The sequence below is a fragment of the Sinohyriopsis cumingii genome, chromosome 12 (genome assembly GCF_028554795.1).
Source record: "Sinohyriopsis cumingii isolate HCF-2022 chromosome 12, ASM2855479v2, whole genome shotgun sequence".
Lineage (NCBI taxonomy): Eukaryota > Metazoa > Mollusca > Bivalvia > Unionida > Unionidae > Sinohyriopsis > Sinohyriopsis cumingii.
Window position 1 is genome coordinate 3471829 of NC_142972.1, and position 25957 is coordinate 3497785.

General features: G+C 38.4%; 1 protein-coding gene across 1 annotated transcript in view; it reads left to right on the forward strand.

Moving 5' to 3' along the window:
• The window catches only part of LOC149785926 (ATP-binding cassette sub-family C member 1-like), a 196261-nt gene that overhangs the window by 61051 nt on the left and 109253 nt on the right, over window positions 1-25957 (forward strand). The window contains exon 8 of the mRNA XM_089976163.1: window positions 23311-23550. Within this exon, the coding sequence (XP_089832289.1) occupies window positions 23311-23550 (240 nt within the window). The remainder of the gene's footprint in view (window positions 1-23310; window positions 23551-25957) is intronic.

Here is a 25957-nt window from a genome sequence, read left to right on the forward strand (position 1 = left end):
ATACACAAACATGTCAAAGGACCAAAACACAAGAGCATGTCAGGGCACTCAGACCGTACCAAAACCAGCTATTAGAAAAAAATCATTATACTCACAAACAGATGCAACCACACCAATTAAACAAGCAGCAGGGAGGGCGAACAGACCGAAACTAAAAGTAGAATAAACAGATAAAAACAGGTTCACAAATACAGAAGGGCCAAACACACAAAAAACAGTTCCCTGGCGATGCTAGCATCACTCGCGGGGTCCGTCATTGAAAAATCCATGATCGGCCCCCGCTGAGAGAAATCTTCGAGTTTCCAAGGAAACATTTTTATGTTAACCATATAATGTATCAAGTCCGATACGGTATCGTGTCCGTGGGTCGTGTAAATTTATTGTCACAAATCCGTGCGGGTTTCTTTGAGCGCGACTAAAGAAATTCTTAAACTTATTAATATCCATATCGCCGCTACACCAGGTTTGATGAATATTTCTCAACGTGTGAACATCAACTCCATTAAACACAGCAAGAAGATTACAGTTATCCCTGATTACTTTTGGTATTTGTGTGTAACGTTGAGTAACATAAATCACATCAGTGTTTTTATGACGACCTCGTGAAAATATTCTTGCAGGATTTTTTTGCTTGTCCAGCATCACATCATCATACACTACTAGGTTATTTATTTCCCCGTTAAGGTCTTCCACGGACGGAGCTTCTTCAATATCAGTTATAAATTCAACAACATCCTCGTCGCCGTCTTCACTCAGCGCTTTTGCACTCTCATTAAAATCTTTTATAACATCATAACAACGTTGATCATCTACAGATGGTGCTACCAAATACAGCTTATCCCACTTCATCCACTTCATTATCATGTTCAACAGCAGTTGCGTTTTACCCGATCCTGACGGTCCTATGATGATCATTCTGATAGAGTTTGGTAGCACTGAATTATGCTTGATTGGCTCCTTTCTTCGCGTCGCAGAAAAATCTGTAATTTCCATTTGTATATAAGGAATAATAATTATGGATTTATATTGTGTAAAGTGCAAGGCACGAACCCCTACAAACGACATAACAACCATTACAACAAAAAATAACAGACAAGCACTCTCTGGTAAGTGTGCGCGATGTGGCACAAAAAAATTTAGATTTCAAAAAAAAGCCTGACAAAGTCAGCGGAGGTGACATCGCAGCAACCCTCGGACGACTTCCAGGTACCCCTTGGGCTAAATATCCCGGAGAAAAACATCTTCCGGGATACAATTACTGCGGTCCAGGGACCCGACTAGATATCAGACTTGATGAACAATCTAAACCAAAACCGGGAGAGTATCCGATAAACGCTATCGACGCAGCGTGTCACATACATGATGTTGCTTATCGAAGTAAAGATCTACAAGACAGGCATATCGCGGATGTGAAATTAATTCATGCACTAAGCGCCATAAAAAATAAATCATTTAAGGAGTCACTCGCTAATTGGTTAGTAAGATCAGCGATGAAATCTAAATTAGTATTAGGCGCTGGATAATTAATAACAATGGAAGCGATTTATTATTCCCCAATCGGATACTGGAGAGGTAACTCAGCAATTAATAAACTCGCCAACGCGGCATCAGTAACACGCAAGGTTGCCAAAAATTGGCTATCAAAACAAGCAATATGGCAAATCTACCTACCACCACCTCGACAAATCAATTTTGCACATTTTGATGTTAGTACCCCCAATGAAGTTCATCAGGCTGACATACTATTTCTTCCTCATGATACTGTCCGTAGAAAAACATACAAATACGCGCTAACAGTAGTTGATGTTGCTAGTAGATACAAAGAAGCAGAACCGTTAGCGACTAAAACAGCCGCTGAAGTTGCCTCTGCGTTTAAACGAATTTATCAGCGAGGACCTCTAAGCTGGCCCCGATTATTACAAGTTGATCCTGGTAAAGAATTTCAGGGCGCGGTATCATCACTGACAAAGCAGCATAACGTTATCATACGACGAGGGCATACTGAAATTCATCGGGATCAGGCAATTGTTGAGCGATTTAATAGAACACTCGCTGAGAGATTATTCGGATACCAGTACGCGAGGGAATTCATTTACGATACGAGATCTCGTGAATGGGTTGCAAGACTGCCAAACGTGATAGCCGCGCTGAATAATGAAATTACCAGAACAACAAACATGAGACCTGTAAATGCAATCACAAAAAAATATATACCCGGCGTCCGTGGACATGTTTCAACGCTAGCGTCCCCGTTGCTGGGTAATGTCACCGTTAGGTATTTATACGAACCAGGCGAACTAGAAGGAGGAAAAAAAAGAGCAACCGATCCCACATGGAGTGTTACTACACATAAGATATCCAGCATAACAAGATCAACTGGGAGAAACGCAATCTACAGATTAGATTCAACTGCTCCTCAGCGCGGATTCACACGCGAGCAACTTCAGGTGATTCCCACGGATACACAATTACCGCCACGATCACTTAAATAACTGCAGCAACACCTCTGCGTCGGTTACACTCAAGACAGGTCAACATCACATTTTCACGCGTATGACCGCGATTACTATCTATTCTATCTACGGTAAATTGCCTTGGATTATTTTTCGAATACTGCCACAGCAATAAACAATTACAACTCGCGCAGTGATTATTCTGCTGTTGTTGTAATTGTATAATAAATGCTTCGTCGAGATCAAACTCTCTGCCATTTTTTTTGTCGCTCTGTTTGTAACCGGCTAATTTCTTTCTTATTGTATCATCAGCGATTGATCTGTTGATGCTGTCGTTGATAACATCATCTAATACAATTCTTTGTAACTGAGCTATCCTTCTTACTCTTGACACGGCTAAATAAACTAAATTTGACCACTCGATGCGATCATCAACAATCCAAACTGTTGTATCTGAAATAGTTAGTCCCTGCGAACTGTGGATGGTCATAGCGTATCCTAGCGTCCACGGGGATTTGCTCATTTTCAGTGCCTGTTCAACAGCATCAACATCAACGATAACAATATCATTTAATACTAAATTTTGTTTTTCCGATTTTCCTGGAATATCAACGTCAGTATTCTGCAATCGCGTATCAGCTGGTCTATAACACAACGGCACTGCCAGCATGGGAAATTTCTTCTGATGTAACTGAAATAACTGCTGCTGAAGCGTGTCCCTGACTATCTTTCTACTTGCAACAATTAAATCACCTGGTTTCCACGTTTCCCAAAAGTCGCTCAGCGAAGTCTCTGGAATTATTTTACGCATTATCTCACACTGGACTTTATTGGTTTGTAGCCTGATCAACGCCTTAAACTCTTTCAGCGTTTCATCGAGTGCTCTGTGATCGTTAGTTATTTCCTCATAATAATCTACAAAAGTTTTCAGCCACTCATGTGGAGATTCACCTGTAAATGGCGGTGGTTGACCATGATCGCCGCACATCACCACTGCGGTATTTTTCTTTAGCAACCAATCCAGAAACTGTTTTAATATATCTAACGGCACAGTGTCTATCTCATCCCAGATTATTTTCTCGGGAATATATTTCGTACCCATTCGTTCAGGTGTCCACGTGCCGCCGCTGTATTTGAAAAAACTGTGATACGTGCACGCGTTAACATCCCGTTGCCTCATCTCCCTGGCAAGTCTGTGTGTGGGAGTCAGCACGACCAAGTCAGAACCGCGAAATAATTCAATCGCCCGAGTTGTCTTACCAGAACCACCAGGGCCGTTCAGATAAACTGTTTTGTGTCTTGTAACAGGATCGTGCACCGGCGGAGACAACGAAACCGTCGAAGACATTTCTGCGCTGCGATACTCATCCTTGATTTCAACGTCAGCTGATTCACAATATCCTTGTAACATTTCATTCTTTATTCTCCACGAGCCCCACGATGGATCATCCGATATAACATTATCCAACAGCGCTGAGTGTTTTTTATTAATATAAAATGAATCCGTTGCAACTCTCACTGCGACAACAGGGAATCTATTAATCATCGACAACAAATTTATGGATACATAAGCTAGCATCGAAGATCTCAAATGTGTGTACTGAGATGATTCTCCGTCGATATAACTAAAAACAGTCCCTAGTTTTTCCCCGTTTGACAGAAACACATCTTCGCGGTTACAGAACATGTTGTTCGTGGCTGCATCAGCGACAACAAGATCCAATTCAGCCTTGTCCATGATTAATCGACTGTGATGTTGTTTATGATCATACGCTCCACCTTGAGTGAATTTCCCTATTATTCTTCGTCCTAGATCTTTTGCTGTGCTTTCGTCATTTCTGAGTTTGTTTTTAAGTACTTCAGGAGCTTTCTTGATGATAGCGTTGATAGAAGTTTCTGGATGTTCTCGTGACCAATCTTCGATGACTTCTTCTAACGTAACCCGCGTTGGAGTTGGCAACCAAACTTCGGTTTGACGACAATAACATATAATCGCTTCGCTGACCGTCAGCGACAACAGTATTCGACTGTCAAGCATGTATCGCAATAACACTATCGGTGCCCATCGCTTCTCAACGAAATGTCTGCCAAACCAAACATAACACACAGGATGTAAATCCTTAGCGAATTTAAACGACGACACACAAGCAAATCCGGTCAAGTCAAAATCAGGCAATGGTCCGTTTACAGCAACTCTTGTCATCGAGTTTGTAACGTGGCCAAACCGTTTAAAATATTCGCTGCATTCTCCACGCCCAAGGAAACTTCCTGGATAACACGCCGTCATGTCGACGGATATCATACCGCGGTGATCATATCGAGTATTCCACAAACCGCCGTGTCCGTATTCGACACAGCTCTGTTGGATATCCCCAAGAAAACTTTTCGGAGTTGGTCTCCATGAATTTCGTTCCCGGGCTACATGTGCGGCAACACCGGGGACAGTAAAACAGTGTGTCAGTAACGTATCAATGTCCGTCGCATGATATTTTTCTGCGAGTTTTTTCATTTCGTGCTGTAACGCCATTGTTCTGTATATTTCCCCGTCGGGTCTCACAAACTGATCATATTCTCCATCTTCGCTACTTTTGAATAACCACACAGACACCGGATCGGTTTTACTTATCTGATAAATAAAATCAAACATGGAGTGCCTCGCACTCTCCCCGTTAGCGGTTCCGCTCGGCAATTCCGGATAATACTTCACAACACGGTCTCGCGGGAATATCCTAACCGAGACAGACCAGGCGTGACTGTTATGATCAATAATAGTTATTGGTGCTCCACGGGAATCGTATTTACACGCATACAATACCGTACCGGTTAACGATGAAACCGTTATAGGAAATTTTAGTAATCGCTCTAGCTCAGCAACATCATTTATTGACGCTCCTTTATCCGCTACTCGTGTCGCCCACGCTGTTATTTTAGTTTGTCTTAGCGGTGTTAGGCCGTTTCCTCGCATTGCATTTTTAAAATGTTCCATTACTCGCTCAGCTACACAATTCATCCTTGACTCTGACACCCTCATCGGGGCGAGTTTATCGACACTTGGTTTCTTTATCGGATAAATTCCATAAACGACCGCGGTCACAGGATACGCTCTGGCATAATACGGTTTATCAATCCCAACAAGTACTCCCGGGTTTGAGTCTTTGCTCAACAGAACGGTTTTCCCCCGCCTGGCATCAAGAACAGGGTCTAGTTTGTCTCTGATAATCCACTTTCGGGTTCCCTCGTCGTCGACTCCAACAATAAATTTTATCTGCACGAAATATCTTCTATCGTCGAGATACTCAATTATATTACGCGCGATTGTATCGTTGATGGTACCATCAATGATGAAACTCAAGGAGTTTTCACGGGAAACTCTTCGATGAGCGATGATAGCATCGCCGGGGATAATTTTATACGAAGACCACGTGTGTGCGGCACCATCACGACGAAACTCTTCTTTGGCATCCTTGATAACACCAATTACCGTTGCCAACTCTCTTCGTCGACGATCAGTGGTTAACCGGTCAAGATCGAATCGAGAACCTGCGGGTTTTATTCTGGATAGTCTTTCAAAACTCATTATTATAATTAAGACAAGTATTTAAATAGGCAAAAATATTATATATAATGAACCAGTGCAAGTGGATCAAACTAAATTCATCAGCGCCGTGTAGCAAACCATGCAGACACGAATACTGTGGACAACATGCTCAACAGGTCCGCGGCGGGAGTCTAGGACCGATACCGTGTATCAGATGCGGCATTGGAGTACGAGGAAAAACGCAATTATGTTCAGCGTGTGGTGGAAAACGCTATCGAGAACTAAAACGGTATTATGATAAAAAATATCCAGCCTCGAACACTCTCTCGGAGCGTGATTACATAAATAAGTTTTCAGACAAATTATGAATTAGACAAATGATTTGCTTATAGTATAATGAATCAAGAATTCGCCCCCGAACAAGAATTTGTTCCACATCCAACTATTCCAAATTATGAAGCGTCACACGATGGTACAGTCAGACACTGCCGGCGACGGAAACCAATCGGTGTTGTATCCAATACCGGTTATCTAAAATTCCATGCTGGAGGAAAAGATTATCTCTGTCATCGTTTCGTCTATGAATGTTTCCATGGATTGATCCCTAAGGGTCTTGTCGTTGACCACGTTGACGGGAATCCGACCAATAATGCCATAAACAATCTTCGGATGGTCACGCAACGCAAGAACTGCTTACTGGGTAACACAGGTCATTGTAAAACAGTTGGAAAACGGGCTGTTAAGTCTCGAAATACAGAGACGGGCCAAGAAATGATATTTCAATCAATGGCCGCAGCTGGCAAATATTTCGGTATTTGTCAACCTTCGGTACAACGAGTCGCAAGTGGGATCTACAAAACAGCATTTTCAAAAAAGCTCAAACAATATATTTCATTTTCCTACATACAGCTTATCCTCGACGATAACTCGTAAACACTCTCATGCAATTTAAAAATATAAAAAATATAATAATATGAATCACGAAAACATAAATGTCATAATTGTTGAACTCGAAAAATTGCAACAGCGTGGTTTTAATATTTTACTAAACGCTGAAACAATTATGTCAGATTTTGAATCGTTGAATGAGCGCGCCGGCAAGAACAATCTCGCCGCGTGTTATAGGTTCATTAAAAATATACAGAATTACGTTTACGGGTCACTTGCGTCGATAACTGACGATCAGGTATCTGAATTCGTTCCACTGTGCGGCGCAGTTGAGAAGATCAGGCTTGGATTGTCACAACAATATGAGACTCGAAAATTAATCAACACCAGGGTACGACGGCTACAAGGTCACATAAAGAATCTTGGAAACGCTAACACTTCCGAAAACTCTTCGAGTTTCGAAAACTCTTCGAGTTCTGACACGGAAATGGGTACTAGTGTTTGTGACTCCGTCGACGAAGTATAAGTGCGTGGAAACGCTATGCGTGAGCGATGCTAGCATCGCCAAAAACTCTTTGAGTTTCACACACTGAAAGTGTCTCACGCTTTGTACGAGCGATGCTAGCATCGCCAATTTCACGGTAAAAAAAAATAATACATTTTTTTTTTGCGCGAGCGATGCTAGCATCGCCAGAGAAATGCTTTGCATCGCCAATTTCAGATTTTGGAAATGTTTTACATTTTCAGAAATGTTTTACATTTTCAGAAATGTTTTACATTTTCAGGATTAACTCGAGCGCGGGCGCATCAATACAACAATGAGAATAGTTCATAATCTGTTCTCGTTGACACCAAGCTGTGATCATATGATTTTGCTGTAACAAAGTCAATTGTGACGGAGTTAACAAGAAGTCTTCGTTGCCGTACACGTCAACGATTATTTTAACGGGGAAATACTGTTCCGGGGGCTGACTCTTTGAGTTTCCAGAAACGCTAGCGTTTCCAAATGCGGTTTTTATTGCCTCGTAAAGAATTTGCTTATCATGAATATGAACTCGTGCGTGAATGTATTCACACATTATATACAACCGTTTTTTTTTAAATGCGTGAGAAACGCTAGCGTTTCCAACGATGCTAGCACGAGAAACTCTTCGAGGAGAAACTCTTCCAGAAATGCTTTGCATTTCCAATTTGGAAACTCTTCGAGTTTCAGGACTTCACCAGTAAGTTCACGGAGACAGTCTCGCCACGCAGGTCCAACAAATTTCCCCGTTGGTCGGTGAGTTTGAAATTTATCGTTGACAACCACACGGTATGACACCGCAGATAGACCACATTGATTGGTTCTTGCACAATCAGAAAACCAGGGGGGTCTTTTGGTGTGAACGTATACAGGATAAACCCCTGTTGTGCCGTAGTATTATCTGATGCGCTGTAGCTACCGTCGATGACGTCACATACAAGATTGACCGCGATAACATCTGTGATATTTACGATCCCGGGTGAGATGTGTCTGCCGTCCGCGGTAGTGCTGTTGTCGTGCTTGAGAATAACCGGCTGCGGTAGTGTTCGCGTGTACGTGGCAGAAATATCTTCGAAAGATTCCTCGATGAGATCCTGGACTGATTTTCGTAGCGTGCGCGCGTTATATCCAGGAAGTGTAAAATCTGGAATATCCTTCACCGAAATACCAAATTGGGATGCAAAATTCGATCTTTTTTCGTTTCCGTAATCGCCCTTGAGATTCAGTAGATTCTGAATTATTTTTTGATTTATAATTTCCATCGCGGATGCGAGTTTGTTTAGTTTTTCTATGGCTGTGATAATTTTATCGCGAGAACTGCTTGCAGTTCCAGGACTTGTTAAATCAGAAATATAATCTTGAAAATATACTCGCAACAGTTTTAGCTGTTGGTCATGCGCTTGTTTGATCGGATTAAAAAAATGAACTTCAATATCTTCTGGCCGGTATTGACGGTATTCCCCCCCCGTGAAAGCTGCCTCTATTATATCTACGGGAATTCTAGGTGATGTTGAAAACCAGGCTTCTCCGGATATTAATTTATCTGCAAATAATAAATAATTGCCGTACACGAGGTCGTGTGGTTTTTCCTTATCGGTCATAAAATCCGATTTTTTAGGTTTTGGTGGACCCGGTTCGACCTCGGGTCGGGATCGTGGCCATCCTAATACGGTCCGAATTGAGCTGTTGTAAATATCCACGGCGTATCCCGGTGTTGAGATTTCAATGACCGCAGACAGCGTTGGTTCATGAGCTGTTATAGATATTTTGGCTTCCTTGCCGGTGATTCGTTTTATTTGGCGTTGTATCTCATTATTGATTTCTTCGATCTGATAACTCCCAGTGGGTAGCGTAATTGTATCCCATTCTGGAGTGTCATTGGATTTGTTTTTGTACGAGAACACAAACGAATTATTCGGCTGCTGACCGCCAAATGATGCCGACCTGATATTGGGCCAGCTGTGATACACACTGAGCTTCGACAACGCGATTTCGTTCACCCGAATTGGAGTTCGAAAATTAATACCAAATTGGGGGTTAGTCGAGGACACTGAGATCATTGTGGTCCTTACCGGTGTTGTGTTTGTGACTATTTGTTGAAGAAGTTCCGCTGACATTATTTATTTGTTTAGTTTTCAAATAGTCATTGTACGCATCTGACATTAGTTTAAATTCAGAATCTGATATCGACGTAGCGTCGCTGGATTGCGCGTCTAACGATGATGATATCAGCAATGATAATTTCTGATATGCGGTCGTGGCTGTATTTAATTTTGTCGTGTAATCGTGTAATTTTGTGTTAGCACACGAGGATATTTTTTTTGCTATGATGCCGAAAACTCCTGCCGCGGTAGTGGTCGTACAAACACAGATCGTGGCAGCGACTACTGCTGTTACCGGAGTGACCGCTGATAGTATTACTCCCGCGGATGCAACAACGGCGGATACTGAATAAACCATAACGTCTAACACTGTTATGCGTCTGCGGTATTTTTTTACTTTTTGGGACGTCGCGTCGATGACAGTTTTTAACTCAGATTGCCACTCACGGACTTGATTGTATCTATACGCGGATGCTTCCATTATTACTTTACCCGGTGACCAATTAAGGTGTTTCGGCGACAAATTCCAGACAATACCAGTAATTGACTGTGGCTAATCCTTCCGGATTTTCGGCTTCCAGCGTAAAAGTTTATTCGGTTCTTTTGTTTATCACCACAGACGCAACTCGGGAAAACCTGCTAGTTAAATCATGTCTGGTAGATATCTTAAATTCTACAGCAGAGAGTACTGTCAGTCTGTATATTCCAGTAACATCTGCAGTATGTGTAATAGTCTTGTTTTGTTGTGACCATGTTTCCCTTCCTGATTTTATCGTACACACAAGGTTTTTTGGGGTTACTCCGGCAGGAATTTTAATTAAATTAAATTTTTCCATTATCTGCGGAATTCCATTTACTACGTTATCTAATGTTTCCTTAATTTCGGTGAGTTTCATACTGACGGCATTAGGTTTCCCGAAGAACTCATCTACGGTGTTAAGAACGTTTCTGCGAAGTCTTCCAAACTGGGTCACATGAACATCATACTCAGCTCGTAACGTGGATAATTTGGTATCTATGACGCTGTCGGCTGTGTCCACATACTGTTTGTTTGCTGCATCGTCGTTCGAGGATGGATCTCTGAGTACGGTTATTTTGTTTCCATTCATGCTGAGTTCTCCTGTCATCGTGTCACCGTCTTTTTTCACGCACTTGTCAACACCTTTATCAATACTGTCTTTGATGCTTGCGATTGATATATTCGAGTCCTTGATCCGGCCGCCATCACTAAATGCGACGAAGTTATCCTTGGTAGCTCCAAGAACTCTGCGAATTATATCATTCCACTTAATGTTGCTCGTTCTTAGTTTTCCTTGCTTGTCTTGGAAAATAGCAACTTCATCTGGGTCAACTCCAGCTATATTCAAAAGATTATCGACTTCATCTCGGGTCGCATATTTTGAGAGATCAACATCCGTGCTTGGTTTGACTTTTCTTGTGAAAGGTCTTCCGTAAATATCTACCATTATTTGTTATTGCTGTTTTTCAAATGCGAGCATGAAAATGCTAAGCATTTCTCGATGCGGTATATTCATGCACTACTCGATGCGGAGACGTTGCCAGATTTTTTGAGATCGCATCAAGAACATTTAAAACCTCGTTCCCACAAATGGGCGGATCAACTAATGTTTGTGTTGGTAGCGTCGACTGCCACACTGGAACATTATAAAATCTGCTGACATACCTGAGAAACTCAACTGGCGGTGCTAAACCGTACGAATCAAAATAGATAATTCCACGTGGATCGATCGCGTAAGCAACCCAGTGAGTTCCAGGACCGTCTTTGTTGTCGAGATTGATAATGCCAGTTTCTGGATTATTTGGTCGTTGCGGTAATTGATCTCGCATGAATACACCTCTGAAATGTTTTATACGCAATTTTTTAACAGCATCTAATAAATCAAAATTTTAAACCCGTTTTGGGTACCATGATGCCGGAGTTCCTGGTAGTCTTAGCCCTGATCCGCGAGCGGATCTCCCCTTTTTTTTGTACCCGTGTCCGGTTGCTTTCTTTAGTGCCATTCCGGCCGCTGTTCCAACTGCACCGAGTGCTGCGGCTTTTGCTACGGCTGGTGCTGCCGTGGCAATCAACGCCGGTATTGCTGCGAGAAGAGGAAATATTCCACCGGTTTTAGTCATGTCCTTGATAGCTGCAGCAGAGAAATTAAGTCGGACACCGGTTTTTGCTGTTAGTGCCTTATTAAAATGTTTAATCTGAGTATTAGTCAACGACAGCTTGTTTGGACCACCAACAAGTTGATCTCGTTTTAGTGTTATTGATGTCCCGCACGTGCTTGCGTTCTTCGATTGCAATTTCTTCGTTTGACCGGAAGTCAAGGTGACATTAACATGACTGTATGACATTATATTTCAGAGACTGAATTTAATTAGGTTACATATTCTCGACTGGAGCATCAATGACTCTCATTCGTCCGCCAACACCTTCAAGCAGCATTGCTTTATCGGAGAGTATGACAGCAATCGCTCTGTAACCACCAGCAGGAGCACCTACACGAGCTCGGAAATGTAGGTCGACAACAGATTGTTTAACCAGATCAAGATGTTCCAGCGAAAAGTAATAAATCGGATATAAACTCATAAAGTCTCGCTGTGATATTTGCAGGCCAGTGTCTACATTAAGGTCGCGCCCCATAAATGACATCAGACGATGATACGCGCGTGCGACACGATGATGTTCGAAATCTATTAATATATCCTCAGATGGCTCCTGATGCCCATTTATTCTCAACGAAACTTCAGAAACTCCAAGTGTATCAAATACCATTGGATTTCTTTCCTGATTATCTATTCTAGCACGGTATTGAAATGCAATGAAAATATGTCGTGGTGCTGATACTCCTTGTTGCGATGATATATGCCATGTAAACAACCCGCCGTGATCACCTTGAATAACGTCTGTGGTTGTTGTTTTCCAGGATAGCAGTGATTTACCGCCCGTGTCCATAAAAGACAACAGTCGTTGTTCTTCGGTGATTGACGGAGACAACACTGGCATCCACAACCACAGTTTAGTTAGTATTATTTGACCAGCGGCAACAGCAGCATCTCGCCAGATAGCGTCATTATCATCAGGTTTTCGCACAAGTACAACTGTGTGTTTGGCACCGAATATGACCTTGTGGACATCTCTGCAGAATCCAAAGATGTGAGACAATGGAATCACACCTGAGAACTCTTCATCTCCACTTAACATCGATCTACGTGTTGCAAAACCCAAATTAAAATTTTCGTTCATCGATGCAACTTCGGTACCACCAGCATTCATTGTTACATTCCTGTTCTCGGGGCTGTCGGTTATATCCTTTGCAAACATCATTGATGGTCCGGCTGATCTGGTGTAATCATCCGAGTATCTTGCCAACCCGAGAATTGTTGTGGCAACGTCGACGTTATCATGAATTGTTTCAATTTCTTTTCCATCTATCATATAAGTAGCGGATTTAAATAACGCCATGATCCCGTTGTTAACAAATCCAACTCGGTCGCCGATTCCGTAGTTAGTGTTATCATTCTTTAAAAGCCTACCTTCAACTTCGATGAAGGCCTCAGCGGGCAAGAAGTATCTACTTGTATCCTGGACCTGTAGTTCAATTCTTCCCCGTTGGTTAGGATTACGTGCTTCATAAGAATAATATTGAAAATCACGTACAGAATCATCTTTAAGTACTGGTTTGGACATATCAAACGCGTCATTGGATTTTCGTGCAAACATTATTATTATTTGTGATGGTCTAATTAAAATGTTATCGTCACCGGAAACCACTACCAGCTATCAAATTAGCAGTTACACTATCTTGCAACGCTTTGGAGGTAATTCCCGCTGTTGCGATCTCAGCTAATTTCTGATTTACGGCCTTATTTACTACGCTACTAACATTTGCCGGCATAGCTTCAGTGGATGGTAGTTTTACTGGCGCCAACCTCTTGACTGGGGTTTTTTTTTTGTATCAGCTGTGCTAGTCGATCCTTGATTGATTGAAATGCTTTTCCGGCAAGACTACCAACAGTGCCAATGGCTTTATCCTTGACAACATCAGCGGCTTTCATCGCGAATTGTTTTGCTAACGGTCCAGCTTTCGGAGCGATTCTTGTGACTAAATCCCTAACAACATCACCGACTCCATCTCCGTAAACAACCTCGTATACTGGTAATCGTGAGTTTACTACTCTGACACTTCTTGGTCTGCGAAAAGAATCGTGTAGTATCATTTTATTTAATTATTGTTTCTCTAACTAAATTTACTAGTCGCTGTGGTAACCATCCGTGAGTTCATCAATGAGCCCCCGGTATGTACTTATATCCATGATGCCACGCTGAAATAGTCGTTGACAGATATCTGCGGCTTCATTTATAATTTCCGGAGAGTTGTTTCCGGCTCGTTTTCCTCCGATGAGAACTTCTAGTCTGGACACATCGTTGACGACACTATCAGGACAGATGTGGTCGTATCCGCTGCCTGTTTTCTCTTTTTCTAGTTGTTTTAATTCAGCAATTTTTTTGTCTATTATGTCAACTTCCTCTTTCTTTTTGTTGTATTGATCAGCTGCGGCTTGGTATGCATCCTTATTTTTCTTACTTCTCTTGTCAAGTTTCCATTTTTCTCCTAAATTTTTGTAAAGATCGGATAGCTCCGCCAATAGTTTATATTTTTTTACTTGTAATTTTCCTATTTGTTCGATCAGCGGAGTGGGCGACAAAACAGGAGGAGCATCATCATCTTCTTCCTCTTCTTCATCCTCTACGTCTTCCCATTCTTCTTTTTTCAGAAGTGTCGGCGCTGGGGTTTCAGGTTTTCTTTCAGGTTTCTGGCGCTGTAACGATTGAGTATAAGAAGCTTGCGCTTGTTCATATTTCGGCGGCGGAGACGATGGTTGTTCAAGTTCACTCATTTTTGTTACAAATTCATTATATTTTTTGCCACCAGTCCTTTGTCTATCATAGTATATAAGAAAAATATTATTAGCAAACTGTTTTTTATTCATAGATTGATATTCTTTGCTCAAAGAAAGATCCTTGCGAGACCATCCCCCTAATACTAGTTCGGCTAACCTATCTTCTGGTGTTCCCCTGATCGCCTTAACAAATATTGGGGTGAATTTTTCAGTGAGGGGAACAGGTATACTTCTTTGTTTAATCTTTTTAGCAACAACAGCTGGACCTGCAACAGCTGGACCTGCAACAACTGGATCTGCAACAGCGGGTGGAAGTCTATCAGAAATAGTTTCTAAAGTTCTTCCGTGTTGTTGTAATACTTCAAGCAATCCCGGTGTTTTCTTATCAGGATCAGCAGGATCAGGTTTTCCTACAATTGCAGTTGCAACTGCCTTAGTAGATGCAGTCACGGGTTTAAACAATTCCTCCGCGGATTCTACAAAAACTTCCTTTGCTTGCTGTCTTGCTTGTAATTTTTGTCTAACACTATCACGGACAGGAAGAAAACCCTTGATTGCTTCGAGTCGTTGTCGTGCCAATCTAGTTGTAAGTGCTTCTCCGATATTTGCCATTATTTATTTATCAATGATTTAATTCCGTTAACATAAAAATGTTTCCTTGGAAACTCGAAGATTTCTCTCAGCGGGGGCCGATCATGGATTTTTCAATGACGGACCCCGCGAGCGATGCTAGCATCGCCAGGGAACTGTTTTTTGTGTGTTTGGCCCTTCTGTATTTGTGAACCTGTTTTTATCTGTTTATTCTACTTTTAGTTTCGGTCTGTTCGCCCTCCCTGCTGCTAAACAAGATGAGCCCCTTCAGGTATTAGATGGGCAGAGCCAAAAATCAGTTAAAGCACATACTGTAAACACTGACCATCATAAGTCGCACTCAACATCAAAACCAGGTACAGAAGGAAATGCTCTAAAGACAAACTCCAATTACCCACACCAAGAAGCTAAATTAAATACAAATACTAAATACAGCAATCACCAAACTCTCAGTCAGTCTAGTCATGGAAATTAGAAGTCCAAGCAGTGCTTCTGAATCCCCTACTTGTCAAAATCAGCAACATATTAAAGACGGATCTGTTCTCATAGGATCATCAATAATCAAAGGAGTAAGAACAAGAGGATTATATAAAACTGACATAAAAACCCATAGAGATGCAACTATTAACACTATTACAGAAAAAATATTGGAAATGGATATATCACCATATCATACTGTAATTCATCTGGCGGCAATAATTACAGTAATGGCCAATCTTTAAAGGGCATTGAAGATGATTATGACAGCTTGTTTTATGCCATCAGGTCCAAAAACACGGAATGTATAATAATCATCTCCAATCTACCAACAAGAAGGGATGTACTTATGACTCCAATAAATGACACCCTAAGTACGTTTTGTGAAAATGTCCAAATACTCTTTGTTCCACAATACAAGACCTTCTTTAAAGACAAGCAAGTGAACCAACAATTATACCAGTGAGACCAAATCCACTTGTCTAACAGAGGTACTGCCTTGCTCCTTATTGTGGAGAGCACAGTCATGTAACACAGCGATGTCTGCATGGAAAACAGATTCATTGCCATCTTTGTAACGAACTAGGACATAAGCAAAAGTTGTGCACATACCAATAAAAACAATACATTGCATACTACCTTGTCTGAAAATCAATCCTCTGATTGAAATTGTCATGTCTTTGGCCTCCTCAAAAGAGGTCTGCAAGTAATCAACCTAAATATTCAACACATCCTCCCTAAACTGAATGAGATAAAGTTAATATTACAGCAAACTAGATCAGTCAATATTCTAGGTCTGTGTGAAACCTTTCTTTCTGATGATACTGATGATTTGACTCTTCAAATATAGGGGTTCAACTCTGAAAGAAAATATAGGGACTCCATGGGTGTGGGGATATTCTTCTCTATGTAGTCAGTTCCATTAGTTATAACAGACGTGTTGATCTAGAGAATGTTGGGGTAGAGAGTATCTGGATCAAAGTAACCCTTGCCCAATCAAAGCCAAAACTCTTATGTTCAGTTTACAGGCCACCTAGTTCCACAGCTGATTGGATTGATAGATTTGAGGTTCAAATTCAAAATGCATTTAAAGGAAGATTTAGAAACTATCATATTAGGTGATTTTAACATTGACTACATGAAAACTCCACCATTAACATGGATAAGTAGCTTTGAAACTTACAACTTTAATCAATTAATTAACACCCCAACTAGAGTAACGGATAAAAGTGCTACTATCTTGATCATGTCTATACTAATAAACCGGAAAACATAAGTGAAATTAATGTGCCAGTGCATGCACTTAGTGACCACTATCCAGTCTGTATAACTAGACATGTTCTGAAATCATCTACAAATGGTCAACACATTGAAATACAATACAGGGACATTAAATAGTTTGATGAGGAAATGTTCTTAAATGATTTAGTTTGCAAACCCTTCCAATCTGTTCACAATATAGCTGATGTCAACACTACCTTAGACAAATGATATCGGATGTTCAATGCAGCCTTAGACAAGCATGCCCCAATTAAAACAAATAGGGTTAAACATCAAATTACACCCAAGTGGATTACTCCTGAGATCAATGAGGCTAGGCACCTAAGAGATAATTTCCACAAGAAAAAAGACACGAACAGCTATAGAAAGTGGAGGAATAAAACTAAGCACCTGATAGATAAGGCAAAAGAGAACTACTGTAAACAAGCTATTGATGAAAGTAAGAGTACCATTGTGGAAGCATCTAAAAGAACTGTACCCACCCAGGAACAGTTGTCTTCCCTTAGAGTCAAGCAAAATGATGATATAGCAACATCTGTACAAGACATTGTGGAAATGTTCAACAGTTTCTTCATAAGCATCTCCATTAACACTATTCAGAACCAGACTAACATACCAATTGAACTTGATGCTCTTCTATTATATAAAAGAGCTAAAATTCCTGATGATAATTATATTTCAATAGCTAATGTTAGTGAAGCTGATGTTTTTGATATGCTAACTAAGGTGAATATTAATAAATCCTCTGGATTGGATGGTATTGGTCCACGAATTCTCAAAATTGCTGCACCATAATAACAAAGTCATTAACACATATCATAAACATATGTATAATGAGTGGTAATTTTCCAGAAACACTGAAATGTGCAAAGGTTACACCTATCTTTAAGAAAGGAGAAAATGAGGATCCAGGAAATTACAGACCAATATCAATTCGACTTGTATTGTTCAAATTATTTGAAAAGCATGTAGCCATTCAGGTCTATAAATTTTTTGAAACATTCAATCTATTTCATAAAGCGCAATCAGGATTTAGAAAGTACCACTCTTGCCAAACAGAACTTACCAATTTAATCGATCTTTGGCTGAAGGAAATGGATAATGGGCATATGATTGGGATTGTGTTCCTTGACTTCAAGAAAGCTTTTGATCTTGTTGATCTTGAAATTCTGCTGCAAAAGTTAAACTGTTACAGGTTCGACAGTACTTTTTTAAACTGGTTTATATCATACCTTAAACCTTTGACAATCCTTCTTTAAACTGGTTTAGATCATACCTAAACCAATGGTCTCAACAAATAAGCATAGGCAATATTAGCTCTCAAACTCGCACAATTCATTCAGGGGTCCCTCAAGGCTCAGTTTTGGGCCCCTCCTCTTCCTTATCTATATCAATGCTCTACCGTTAAAAAATGAATCCACTAAAACTGATTTGTTTGCAGATGATGCAACCTTGGTTACATCTAGTTCTGATACTGAAGTTATCCAGACGAGATTAACCTCAAATCTTATTAGAGTCCAAAACTGGGCACAACAAAATAGGATGGTAATTAATGAAGGTAAAACAAAATGTATGATTTTGGGGACGTCACAAAAGCTACACAAATCAGGGAACCCAGAACTATCTCTTGCAATACATAATCATCCATTATAAATGTCAAACATAAAAAGCTTGTAGGTGTGACTGTAGATAATAATTTATTATAGAATGACCATATTGATAAGCTTTGTAAAAAAACTGTAATCCAAAATTGCCCTACTCAGCAGAATAAAGAAATATTTACCTATGGAAACTCAAAATCTATACTACAAGTCATATATTCTTCCAACAATGGATTATTGTTCAGATGTATGGGGAAACTGTGCTAAATCTGAGCTTGACAGGATTTATAAACTTCATAAATGAGCAGCACTCATAATTTTAGATGCATCTATTGATCATCCCTCAAAAGCATTATTTACAGAACTCAAATGGTTCACAATATATGACAAGATAGATTTTCACGAGGCAGTTCTTTTATATAAATGTCTAATTGGAACTGCACCAGAGTATCTTCAGGACTTATTCAGGCCTTTTTCAACACAATACCAGTTGCGATCAATATCACATAGAAACCTTCTACCACCAAAACCAACAACAGAACAATTTAAAAAGAGCTTCCAATACTCTGATACAGTTATGACTGGAACAAGCTTCCACTACATGTAAAATCTGCTGAAAATATTAGAGTCTTTATGAAGAGATATGAACATGTATGTGCTTCTAATAGATAATGGAATTTAGTATTTTAATTCTAAACATGTTAAAATAAACAGTAATTATTGCTATCTTCATATAATGTGCATTGTTATACTCTCCTTAGAGGGCCTCAAGGGGGAATAAAGCTTGAATAATGAGTCACTCTCTAAAAATAAAGCATTATTATTATTATTATTATTATTATTATTATTATTATTATTAAGAATATTTGATAAGAATACTAGAAATTAATACAATTTGTTTGAAAAATGAATATATTTAATTTTCTGCTGATTTCTTATCATTTCTGTCTCATTCGAATCTGGTTAATTTAATTGGATTATGACAAGAATTGAGCATTAGCAGGATGTTGAACCCATATTAAAGGTAGGTTCTCCATTTTGTGTATTAGTTTACTGCATTATTGCAATGAAATTGTCTAAAGTTATAAGTAATTATTTTTGTTGTTGTGGGAAACGATTGCCTTGAAAATGTATATACCTAACTAGTTATAATTTGATAACAGCAAAAATAGATTTTGGGTTAAGGCTTGCACTCAGTGACCTTGTTTACATCATGACATGTACATTGAAGAGTTTTACATGCCTGAATCACAGGCACCACTGCACTGTTTTCAACAATATCTTGCATAAAAGAAGTTTCAGAAATAATGCTTTGAAAATAATTTTAATACCATAAGAACTTATTGTTACTTTACTTTGATGCACTAAGTGACCTTAAAAACTCCCTATTTACACAGCTTCATTAATTATGCAAATATTATGGAGTAAACAGCAATTACACTTAAAAGTTCTACACCAGTAATGGCTACAAATTCAGTACATAATAGAGAATTTGGTACCTCATTATGCATGGTATCTTGTCCAAGTCAATCTGGTTTAGATTTTAAAAGTCAGTTTGTAAGGAGTAATGTTGTACCAGCATTTCACCAGAGAAAATTCACTCTTAACCCAAGCCAGTTTCAAGCTTTAAACAAATAACTATCCTTGTTTGCTTTGGAAAACAAAAGAAAAATGAGCCAAATGTAAACAAAAAGAGATGCCAAAATAACCAACTTGACAAAATCAAAAATGGAATAAATAATGTATTGAAAACTAAGATTTTGTGTTAAGTCAAAACACACCTAAAATGGATCAATGATGATCTTATTTTTTTCTGTATAATATTATTTAGATTTTTAACCTATACTATGGTCATTCTGTAATGATTCTATGACAGTTACTTGAATATGTGCTAATATGTGTCTTGTATAATTCAGTATGTCTTTTCATATAGATTACATCACTTTGTATAATTCAGTGTGTGTCTTTTCATATAGATTACATCACTTTGTATAATTCACTATGTGTCTTTTCATATAGATTACATCGCTTTGTATAATTCACTATGTGTCTTTTCATATAGATTACATCACTTTGTATAATTCAATATGTGTCTATTCATATAGATTACATCACTTTGTATAATCCAATATGTGTCTTTTCATATAGATTACATCACTTTGTATAATCCAATATGTGTCTTTTCATATAGATTAGATCACTTTGTATAATCCAGTATGTGTCTTTTCATATAGATTAGATCACTTTGTATAATTCAATATGTGTCTTTTCATATAGATTACATCACTTTGTATAATTCAATATGTGTCTTTTCATATAGATTACATCACTTTGTATAATTCAATATGTGTCTATTCATATAGATTACATCACTTTGTATAATCCAATATGTGTCTTTTCATATAGATTACATCACTTTGTATAATCCAATATGTGTCTTTTCATATAGATTACATCACTTTGTATAATCCAATATGTGTCTTTTCATATAGATTAGATCACTTTGTATAATTCAATATGTGTCTTTTCATATAGATTACATCACTTTGTATAATCCAATATGTGTCTTTTCATATAGATTACATCACTTTGTATAATCCAATATGTGTCTTTTCATATAGATTAGATCAATTTGTAGGATTGCTTAAGTCACTGAAACACAACTCTAGAGAATGTGGATCAAAGTAAATGAAGCAACAAGGAATATCTTGCTAAAATTTGATTTGGAAGAATGCGATTTTGTAGAACATTGAATGAAGCAACAAGGGATATCTTGCTAAAATCTGATTTGGAAAAATGCAATTTTGTAAAACAATGAATAAAGCAAAATTGGCATCTGATATTTTTGGGAATAAACAAGGATATAATTTATACTAAACACAATTTGTACTGTGTATAAAGTACTGTACACTATGGTTCAGGTGTCCTGATAAACTGTAATTGGCCAGTGAATCATGAAGTTTTTATTAAGTTAAAACCTTGATGTTATTTCATGGAGAAAGTGGGAAATATGCACATGAAAATTATTAAAATAAAATAATCATAGATTATTGATGTAATTAAGCAAGAACTGGTCACTACTGTGTGAAGTATGGTAATCTTACAAGTTTTGTCTTGAACTGATTGTGTCTCTAAGTGTTCGAACACCCAAAATGCTATATTTTGTATGTGCAATTTCATTCTTGGGACATACAAAAGTAAATATTTTTTCATGTCCCAAGGCCTGCCATCATTATATGTTTATCTTGTCTCTTCTCTTTTTTATGATTCTACTGGCCTTAGCAGACACCATCATGTAAATGATTCCTGTCCATAAATGACATGTTCAAATTCCTTTCCTTAATTTTACATGTATTTTTCACTCTCTATAAAGGGCACCTACCCATACAGGACAATTGTTAACTCAATATGCCATAAGGAAAAGTGAGCTTATGATGTTTTCCTTTTGTATGTTGTTTGAGTTGTGACAAGCACTGTCCATCTATCAACAGTTATTATTTTAACTGCTTTTCAAACACCATAATTCCAATTTTGACCAAATTTGACAGAGAGCATTCTTCTATGAAGGACTTTCATATTTTTACAAAGAATATCAATCAGCTGTCAAATATGGCAACTATTATTAAAAATAGAAAAATTCTTACATTGCCTTTTCTCGAAAATCATTGAACAGAATCGGACTGAAAGCATGATGTCGTTGGTGCAAATGATACTTATCCATCTGAAGATTTGGCCACCATGATTATTAAATTGTCAAGGCCATTAAAAACGACCACCATGACTAAAAATTTAAAGGCTTGTTTATTGTAGATTATGCAGTATAAAATCCTTTTAAATTTGACAAAGGATCTTACAACTGGTGCTAAGGGGCCCCGAGTGGCCAAGTGGTCTAAAGCACTCTCCGTTACGGATCACTGCCTTCTCACCTCTGTCTTTGTGGGTTCGAGTTTTGGATTCAGCCAATGTGGGTATGTGAGAAAGCTTGCCAGTAGCTTCTCGTGGGTCAGTGGTTCTTTTGGGGTTTTCCTGGGTTCTTCCTCCCCATTAATACTGGCCGCCATGTATAGCCTATCGTGTGCTGAAAAATGGCGTTAAACTCTACAACAACAACAACTGGTGCTGATCTACCATAAAAAATATGACCACTATCTCAAAGAACTGCAAATGCTTCAAATGTTTTTATTCTCTCAAAAGATTGATTAGAATCTGCCCATATCATACTTTCTATGATATCATGGCATGAAGACTTTTATCCTGATCTACAATCAAATAAGATCATCATTACCAAACTAGAAAAACCTTTAAATGACTTCTCAAATACTGCTCAAAAGAATTTGACCAAACTAGACAGAGAATATCTTGTCATTAAAACTGTTGAAGTTTATATAAGTGATTCTGATAAGCTGTTCAATATGGCTGCCATTTATATGTATAACAAGCTTTAAAAGACTTTTCACAAAAACTCCTAAAGAGAATTTAACCAAATTTGACAGAAAATGTGGAGGTTTTCTGTTTTGTACAAATAATACCAATCCACCATCATATATTTCTGCCATTGACAAAAATAGCTAAGCATTTAAACAGCTTTTTCTGAAAAACTGATCATCAGATTTTGATCAAACTTTACAGAAATCATTCAGACCTAATGGATGTTCAGATTTGCACAAATGATGACAGTCCTCCTTCTTTTCTAAACAGAAAAGCTTGAAACAACTTCCTTTTTATGGTGTATTATTAATTTGTGTAATTTGGGTTATTGAGTATACAGCTTGGCTTTTAAATAATAACTGCTGAGCAGAGCTTCGGCCATTAGTTAGATATCAATCAGGTGAGTGATTTCATGTTCACATTGGCCTCTTGTTTTGGTTCTTTGTTTGTTTTAGTTTATAGACAGGCTTGACTAGTTCTAGCTGGCTGAACATATTAGTATCTCTATTTGTAGAAACAGAAATATTCTCATTAATGAAGATGATGAAGAAAAAGGGAATGATGAGCTGTCAGAGTCCTCTCCTCTCCTGTCAACACCAGGATCTGGCAGATCTAGGAGGAAGTCAACAAAAGATCAGAGGAAGATATATCTGCTGAAAGTTCTTATCCGGACCTTTGGCTGTGAATTACTTCTAAGTCACATATGGAAGCTGCTTTATGATGTTCTTCTTTTTGTTGGTCCGAATCTGTTGAGGTGATACTGTTATAATATATTATAATGTGAAACTATTCACTTTTTTATCCTCAGTTTTCTGTATTTGGAAATGGCTATTGTAGCTGAAAGTGATTAAAGTCAAATTTTATTTTTCAGCTTCCATTTGGCCTGCTTTAATTGGTTTGGGAGATCCCACTGTGATCAGATTCTATCACATTTCATACCTCTTGTCTCATTGACATTTGCCAAGTCTTATGCAAAATTGATCTGTCTTAATGAGCATTCAACCCTTCTGCAAGGGATCCATCTACAGCATTTTAAAACTTGGCAAACAAAAGCTGTATTTGGGATGAACTTATGTATCTGAAAACATATACTTTTATGAATGCTTGAAAAATGATGCATAATTGTAGGACACCCCTACGTCAACCACATCTTAAAATATTGGTTGTAACGTAGTTTGTAAACTCAAGTTAAAGCATTAGCTTCTGATTGGAGACCATTCATCTTCTTGTAACTTAAAAAGTGTTATTTTAGAAAACAGTTTCTTATTAAAAAAATCAGAACCAGAAATATTACTTTGTTGTATCCATAATTTGTTATATCCATTCCGGTATGCATACGTTATGCTTCATTGTCTATCCAAGTTAACCTCATATTAATGATTCAAGGAAATGATTGTTGATTTTGTTTTGGGACACTATTCCAGTTCTTTCGGCCAGTTTCCTTTACAGGTATGAAATCCTCTTACATTATTTTTGGTCTAGCCATGTTTGTAGCATGTATAGTGCATTAATAACATGTTGACTCTGCAATTTCATCAGTCCTAAATATGATTTCTTGAGTTGGCACCTGCAAATATTTAGAATTCACGCATGAAAATCAATGGTATTTTGACTGGATTCTTTATATTGCTCCATCATCTATTCCAGCATCTTAATCTTGTTGAAACATTTGTACCATTAACTTAAAACCAATAAATTCATACATTTTTGCCAACTGCAAACTGCACAGACCTGGATTTGCCTTCGCATAATGTGCCATTAGATCTGGTTTGGTGCAGATTGCTAGGATTAATCAGTAGAACAAATAACGAAAACCCTGAAATGCAGGTGCATTATGCTACAGCAGATCAGGCTCTTTGTTGTTTTTCAGTTTGACTGAACTTATAATCAAGTAAAAATGGTACTTCATTACAATTTTAAGCATGATGTTCCCATACTGCAAAGCGCTTTGTTTACTGCTGCAGGTATTATCCATCCTAAATTGTGAATTCTGTTTCATCATTAGTGCTTGAATTATTTCACATAATTTTAGTTACCTTATTGTACTTTTGTCATGGGGCCCTGTGTGGTTAAATAGTCTAAAGCACTTGCCTTTCCCAATCCCTTCCATCTTACTTTTGTCTGCATGGATTCAAGTTTTGGGTTTGGCAAATGTGTGTCAGTGAAAAAGCTTGACAGTATCTCCTGTGGGTCAGTGGTTCTTCCTAGGGTTTTCCCAGGCTCCTCATCCACGAGTTATATGGTTGCCATACATAGCTTATCATGTGCAGAAAAATGGCATTAAACTCACAACAAATTTTATCCCAGCACCTTTCATCTGTGTGTATGTTCCACTGTTTCATTTTCTCATCATAATGAGTTCTCAACCATCTATTGTCACCAAACTTCAGGCTTAAAAGGTTAAAGGTCAAATTCACAGGGACTGAAAGGAATAAAACTTTACACCTCCACATGGTAAATAGCTTGCATTTGAGATAGGAAAGACACACATTGAATTGTAGGGGAAAAAGTTCACTGGTCCAGGTCATAGTGACTCTGAGAAGAACAGTCTTTGTCATCTACTTAGACCAGACTTTGTGGATGGTTTACATTTGAGACAACTTAAATACTGATTCATTTTGGGATAAAAGGTCAAAGGACTGAATGAAGGAAGACCGATTTTCTTCAAAGCTGCTTATGTTCTGTACCACATTCCTTGGTTACATGTTGTAGATGGCTTTCATTTGAAACTATTTTTGAATTAAATCTCAAATGTAATTGTCAGACGGACTCCACGAAGAAAATAGTTTTCATGGAATAAGTACATGGTCATATTATTTGTTGCTTTTGATAGGTTTTAATCATAATAGTATTAAGGTAATTTATTTTTCAAAGAACTTGTATTGTATGCATTACTTTATCATTGTCTATCTTACAGGCTGGCTGTCTTTACCAAATTATTTGGTTACTTTGGGTAATTTGGCAAATTCACTGTATCTGTTTTCTCATTAACTTAGTAGTAACCAATTTAACAAAAGTTGTTGTAACATTTGTTGCATTCTCTGGGTTGCAATTTGTAAATATTTAAAAATTCTCCTCTCCACTTCAGTGTATTCGCTGATTTGAATTCACTTAAGAAGATTAGATTGGTCAGACTTTCCATAATGTAACCAAACAGAAGA